Source organism: Neopelma chrysocephalum, unplaced genomic scaffold, assembly GCF_003984885.1.
Source record: "Neopelma chrysocephalum unplaced genomic scaffold, ASM398488v2 Primary Assembly neopelma1_96771, whole genome shotgun sequence".
NCBI classification, from domain to species: domain Eukaryota; kingdom Metazoa; phylum Chordata; class Aves; order Passeriformes; family Pipridae; genus Neopelma; species Neopelma chrysocephalum.
Genome location: NW_020925415.1, coordinates 1 through 7,282, shown reverse-complemented (window position 1 = coordinate 7,282; position 7,282 = coordinate 1). Strand labels below are relative to the sequence as shown.

The following is a 7,282-nucleotide window of genomic DNA, read 5'->3' as shown; positions in this document are numbered from 1 at the left end:
GGGAATTCTGAGAGATGGGAATTTATCCCAATCCAAGCCACATCCGGGAGCAGGATCCACCTGGGATTCCCACCTGACAATTTTGGGGAGACGGGAATTTATCCCAACCCAAGCCACATTCGGGAGCAGGATCCACCTGGAATTCCCACCTGGGATTCCCAGCTGGGAATTTTGGGAGATGGGGGATGACCCCAATCCAAGCCACATTCGGGAGCGGGATCCACCTGGGAATTTCAGGAGATGGGGGTTTATCCCAATCCAAGCCACATCCAGGAGCAGGATCCACCTGGGATTCCCACCTGGGATTACCAGCTGGGAATTTCGGGAGATGGGCATTTATCCCAATCCAAGCCACATCCAGGAGCGGGATCCACCTGGGACTCCCACCCGGGAATTCTGGGAGACAGGGAACATCTCAACCCATCCTGGGATCACCCAGAGGAGCCGAGGGACCGTCCCAGGTCTCTCCTTTCCAACGACCCCCAAACCCAAAGGGGGGTTCGGGGCGGGGTGGGGGGGAGATTTTGGGGTCTCTCCGTCTCCTCCACGTCCCGATCCGTGTCCAATTCCCGGCAGAGGCCAACGGGACGGTTCAGGTGAATCTCCGCGTCGTCAACCGCAACTTCACCGACGAACTCAACGACAACAACTCCCCCGAGTACAAGGAGTTCGTCAAGAACTTCACCGAGCAGGTAGAGGGACCCCCCCCGGGATGGGGCCAGAGCCGGGATTTGGGATGGGCAGGAAGCTGGATGGGAGCTGGAGCGTGTCCAGGGGGGAAAGAGGGTCGATGGATGCCGGGCTGGAGCAGGGAAGGGATTTTTAGGGCCCTGGAGTGTCGTGTCCAGCTCTGGGTCCCTCAGGTCAGGGAGGACGTGGAAGGGATGGAGAAGGGACAGGGAAGAGTGGCGAGGTTGGGAAGGGTCTGGAGAAAATTCCTGTTACAATTCTGATTCCATTATTCTCTGATTCCATGATTCTCTGATTCTCTGATTCTCTGATTCCATGATTCCCTGATTCTTTGATTCCATAATTCCCTGATTCTCTGATTCTCTGATTCCCTGATCCCATGATTCTCTCATTCTCTGATTCCATGATTCTCTCATTCTCTGATTCCCTGATTCCCTGATTCTCTAATTCCATGATTCTCCGATTCCATAACTCCCTGATTCCCTGATTCCATGATTCCATGATTCCATGATTCTCTGATTCCATTATTCTCTGATTCTCTAATTCCATAATGCTCTGATTCCATGATTCCATAATTCAATGATTCCCTGATTCTCTGATTCTCTGATTCCCTGATTCTCTGATTCCCCGATTCTCTGATTCTCTGATTCTCTGATTCCATAATTCCCTGATTCTCTGATTTCATGATTCCATGATTCCATGATTCCATGATTCTCTGATTCCCTGATCCCATGATTCCATGATTCTCTGATTCCCCGATCCCATGATTCTCTGATTCCATGATTTTCCAATTCCATAATTCCATAATTCCCTGATTCCCTGATTCCATGATTCCATCATTCCATAATTCTCTGATTCTCTGATTCCATGATTCCGTAATTCCATAATTCCATAATTCTCCAATTCCATGATTCCCTGATTCTCTGATCCTCTGATTCTCTGATTCCATGATTCTCTGTTTCTCTGATCCCGTGATTCTCTGATTCCCTGATTCCAAAATTCCATAATTCCCCGATTCCATGATTCTCTGCCCCCCGGGCTCAAGATCTCCCCGTGGATCACCCGGATCCACCCCACGGACTCTCCGAGCACCGCGAGGTCCCGCGGGGTCTCCTCCGGCTCCACCGGGATGGATTTTTTTGGGGGGAGGGGGACCTCCCCTAAAACCAGGGACACCCAGGAAGGGGAACGGGCCCCAAAATCCCACCCGGATCCCTCCTTCTCTTCCAGATGTACGACGTCTACAAGGCCATCGAGGGCTACAGGGGCATCGAGGTGCAGAGACTCAGGTGAGCACCAGGGTGGGGTCGACGGCGCCGGCGCTTTTTGGGGGGAAAAAAGGGGGATTTGGAACCAAAACCGTGGTTTTTTCCCCCCTTCTCCAAGCCCGGGCAGCGTGGTGGTCCATCACACCGTCATCGTGGCCCTGCCGGTGACCACCCAGAGCCAGGAGAAGCTCCACAACGTCACGGTCGACCTGCGGCAGAAGGTCGAGGCGGTGTTGCCGCAGTTCAGCTGCGAAGGTACCCGCGGGATCGGGGGGGGACTCTGGGGGCACCTTCCCACCTCCCCACCCACCCCAAACCCTCCGGGACACCCCCGGGGTCGGGGTGGGGTTGGGGGGACTCTGGGGGCACCTTCCCACCTCCCCACCCACCCCAAACCCTCCGGGACACCCCTGGGGTCGGGGTGGGGTTGGGGGGACTCTGGGGGCACCTTCCCACCTCCCCACCCACCCCAAAACCCTCCGGGGGGGAATTTTGGGGTGTGTCCCCCCCCTGAGACCCCCCTGATTTAATCTCTGCTCCAGACGAGTTGTGCTTCAACTCCACCGACATCTCGGTCGCCGAAGACCGGATCGAATTCAACGAGACGGGTGAGTGGAGGGGGTGTGTCCATCTGGGGGGGGTCCCACCCCTGGTTTGGGGTCTCCCCAGTTGACCTCTGTCCCCTCTCCAGCCCATTGCCAGAGCGAAGTGCCCGAGAGATACTGGAAATTCTTCTTCCCCAACCTGACGAGCTCCGGGTTGACCTGCGTGTCCAACTGCACGCCGGGCACCGCCGGCACCTTCGACTGCCACCGCGGGACGTGCCGGGTCACCGAGGGAGGCCCCCTGTGCTTGTAAGGGCTCAGGGGAACCTTTTCCTGCTCCTCCAAGGGTGTCCCACGGGGATCTGACCCTTCTGGAGGGTCTCCGGGGCTGAAAACACCTCGGGGTTGGAGGAGGGTCTTGGTTCACAAGGATCCAACCCTCTGGTGGATCTTCAGGGCTAAAAACCCCTCAGGGTTGGAGGAGGGTCTTGTCCTCATGGATCCAACCTTCTGGTGGATCTCCATGGTCACCTCCATGGCTAAAAACCCCTCAGGGTTGGAGGGGGATCATGGTCCTCATGGATCCAACCTTTTGGTGGATCTCCATGGCTAAAAACCCCTCAGGGTTGGAGCAGGGTCTTGTCCTCATGGATCCAACCTTCTGGTGGATCTCCATGACCATCTCCCAGGTTTTGGCAGGATCTTGATCCTCATGGATCCAACCTTTTGGTGGATCTCCATGACCATCTCCATGACCAACCCCCCAGGTTTTAGCAGGATCTTGATCCACATGGATCCAACCTCCTGGAGGATCTCCATGGTCACCTCCAGGGTTAAAATCCCCCAAGGAGGAGCAGAATCTTGATCATCATGGATCCAGCCTTCTGGTGGATCTCCACGACCATCTCCAGCCCCAAACCCCTTGGGGTTTTAGCAGGATCTTGGTCCATATGGATCCAACCTTTTGGTGGATCTCCATGACCATCTCCAGCACCAACCCCCCAGATTTTGGCAGGATCTTGGTCCTCATGGATCCAACCTTTTGGTGGATCTCCATGGCTAAAAACCCCTCAGGGTTGGAGGAGGGTCTTGTCCTCATGGATCCAAGCTTCTGGTGGATCTCCATGGTCACCCCCAACACCAAACCCCCCAGGTTTTGGCAGGATCTTGGTCCACACGGATCCAACTTTTTGGTGGATCTCCACGACCATCTCCAGCCCCAACCCCCCCAGATTTTAGCAGTATCTTCGCTCCAAGACATCCCACAATCGTGTTGGGGGGGGAAGAAGGGAGGGGGTTTCTTCTGGTGGTCCCAGCTTTGGGTTCACCCCTCCCACCTCGTGTGTCCCCCCCCTCCCAGTTGCGACGAGACCAACCTCTACTGGTACCAAGGCAACCGTTGCGCGTCGCGGGTCAGCAAGTTGGGCGTGGGCCTGGGCGTGGCCGTGGCCGTCCTGGCCGTCACCGTCGCCGTCCTCGCCTTCTTCCTCTTCCGGGCCCGGAGGTCCCACCTGTCCCACGGGTGAGGGGGATGGACTGGGATGGACTGGGATGGGATTTGGAGGGACTGGGTGGGACTGGGATGGACTGGGATGGGATTTGGAGGGACTGGGAGGGACCGGGAGGGGACTGGGAGAGATTGGAGGGGACTGGGTGGGACTGGGAGGGGACTGGGAAGGGATTTGGAGGGACTGGAAGGGACTGGGGAGGGATTTGGAGGGACTGGGAGGGGATTTGAAGGGACTGGGAGGGACCGGGAGGGGACTGGGGAGGGATTTGGAGGGACTGCGTGGGACAGGGAGGGGACTGGAGAGGGATTTGGAGGGACTGGGAGGGACTGGGATGGGATTTGGAGGGACTGGGATGTAGTGGGAGGGGACTGGGATATACTGGGATGGACTGGGATATAATGGGATGTACTGGCGGGAGGATTGGGAGGGACTGGGAGGGACTGGGAGGGGATTGGGATATACTGGGATGGACTGGGATATAGTGGGATGGACTTGGAGGGGATGAAGAGGGACTGGGAGGGACTGAGATATACTGGGAGGGACTGGGATATAATGGGATATACTGGGGGAGAGACTGGGATAGAATGGGAGGAGACTGAGGTATACTGGGGCATACTGGGATATAGTGCGATGGACTGGGGAGGTACTGGGATGTACTGGGATGTAATGGGACCCCCTGAGACCCCCCCCGTGTCCATCAGGGAGCGGATGATGATGGACCAGTGGTACCAGGACAGCAGCGAGGAGTGGGACCGCCCGGGGAGCATCACCTTCCACAACCGAGGTGGGATAGGCTGGGAGAAGACTGGGATATACTGGGGTATACTGGGATATAGTGGGCTGGACTGGGAGGGAACTGGGATATACTGGGATGTACTGGGATATACTGAGAGGGGGACTGGGAGGGAACTGAGATATACTGGGATATAGTGGGCTGGACTGGGAGGGAACTGGGATATACTGGGATATAGTGGGATATACTGAGAGGGGGACTGGGAGGGAACTGAGATATACTGGGATATAGTGGGCTGGACTGGGAGGGGACTGGGATATACTGGGATGTACTGGGATATACTGGGAGGAGGACTGGGAGGGACCAGGAGCGGAGTGGGAGGGTCCTTCATGGGGGGTGGGGGGGTGGAGGATCTGGGGGGGTGGAGGATCTGGGCCCACCCTGACCCCCCCTTAATCCCCCCAACTCCATCCCGCAGGCGCTCAACTGGAAGACGACGACGACGCGTTCGACCGCGGTGCCGTGGAGCTGCCGGCGCCGGTGAGTCCAGGGGACGTTGGGTTTGGGACCCCCCCCCCCAAATCTTCCCGGTGGCCCCTTTTCCTTCACGTCTGACGCGTCCCAACAGGTCCGGATCCCGAGGCCGAGGGAGATCGTGACGGAGTTCTGAGAGGGAGGTGATTGACGCCTCGTCGCCATTGTCGACGTCATCGTTGTCATCATCGTCGTCATCGTCACCATCATCATCGCCATCGACAACATCGTCATCATCGTCATGAATGTCATCAACAACATCATCATCATCATCATCACCATTGACGTCATCATCATCATCACCACGATCAATGTCATCATCATCATCATCACCATCAATGTCATCATCATTATCATCATCACCATCACCATCATCATCATCATGACTTGTCATCAATGCTATCATCATCACCACCATTGACGTCATCATCATCACCATCGTCATCATCATCATCGTCACCACCATCAACGTCATCATCTTCATCATCATCACCGTCATCATCATCATCATGAATGTCATCAACAACATTATCATCATCATTGTCACCATCATCATCATCATCATCATCATCAGGACTGTCATCAATGCTATCATCATCACCATCATTGACGTCATCATCATCACCATCGTCATCATCATTATCATCACCACCATCAACGTCATCATCTTCATCACCACCATCAACGTCATCATCATTATCATCACCATCATCATCATCATCATCATGAATGTCATCAACATCATCATCACCACCATCGTCACCATCATCATCTTCATTGTCACCATCACCGCCATCATCACCAGAGCATCATCATCATCATCGTCAACAACATCGTCATCACTATGAATGTCATCGTCACCGTCATCGCCATCACCATCAACGTCATCAACGTCATCTTCACCATTGTCTTCATCATCATGATCAACATCATCATCAAAATAATCACCACCATCATCATCATCATCACCCTCATCCCCACCCCCACCACCATCACCCCCATCCCCTCCCCCGTGGGATGGGGTCAGGACAGGCTGGACCCTCTCCTGGGGGGCACCTTGACCCCCTCCCCCCCATCATCTTCCTCCTCCTCCTTCTGTGAGCACTTTTAGGGTCAGGACCCCAATTTAGGATGGTGACCTCATTTTTAGGGTCAGGACCCCATTTTTAGGGTCAGGACCCCATTTTTAGGATGGTGACCTCACTTTTAGGGTGATGACCCCATTTTTAGAATGGTGACCACACTTTTAGGGTGGTGACCCCACTTTCAGTGTCAGGACCCCATTTTAGGGTCAGGACCCCATTTTTAGGGTGGTGACCCCACTTTTAGGGTGAGAACCCCATTTTAGAGTGGTGACCCCATTTTTAGGGTGGTGACTCCATTTTTAGGGTGGTGACCTCGCACCCAACAGCACTTTCGGGCCGTGGCCCCTCTCCAAGGTCATGTCCCCCCCCCCCTTCCCTCCCACCCCAAATTCAGGGGTGAAACCCCCCCCCAAACCCACGGGGCTGGACCCCCAAGTTCTTCCCAATAAAGCCCCTCCAAGGACTCTGGTGTTACTGGTTTGTACTGGGATGACCCCGGCGTCGAGCTGGGGAGGGAGACGAAGAGCCACGACCACTTTTTTTTGGGGGGGGGTCATGGGGGTCATGGTGGTGAGGGGGGTTATGGAGGTCATGGGGGTCATGGGGTCGTGGGGTGGGCATGAGGGTCATGGGGTCATGGGGGTCATGGTGGGCATAGGGGTCATGGGGTCATGGGGTCATGGAGGTCCTGGGGGTCATGGGGTCATGGAAGTGGGGTGGTCATGAAGGTCATGGGGTCATAGGGGTTGTTGGAATCATGGGGTCATTGGAATGGGGTGGTCATAGGGTCATAAGGGTCGTGGAGGTCCTGGGGGTCATGGGGTCATGGGAGTCATGGGGTCATGGAGGTCCTGGGGGTCATGGGGTCATGGGGTCATGGGAGTGGGTTGGTCATGGAGTCATGGGGGTTGGGGGG

At 55.6% G+C, this 7,282-nt stretch overlaps 1 protein-coding gene across 1 annotated transcript; it reads left to right on the top strand.

The window, feature by feature from the left end:
* Nucleotides 1–576: 576 nt before the first annotated feature.
* LOC113981786 (mucin-3B-like) lies at nt 577–5,417 on the top strand (the record flags this gene model as incomplete). The annotated part of the gene is made up of 9 exons (XM_027709368.1): nt 577–692; nt 1,921–1,979; nt 2,077–2,213; nt 2,501–2,566; nt 2,650–2,812; nt 3,864–4,025; nt 4,716–4,798; nt 5,226–5,287; nt 5,376–5,417. Coding segments are annotated over 9 exons (890 nt in total), but the record flags the coding sequence as incomplete, so codon positions are not given.
* Between the last annotated feature and the right edge of the window lie 1,865 nt (nt 5,418–7,282).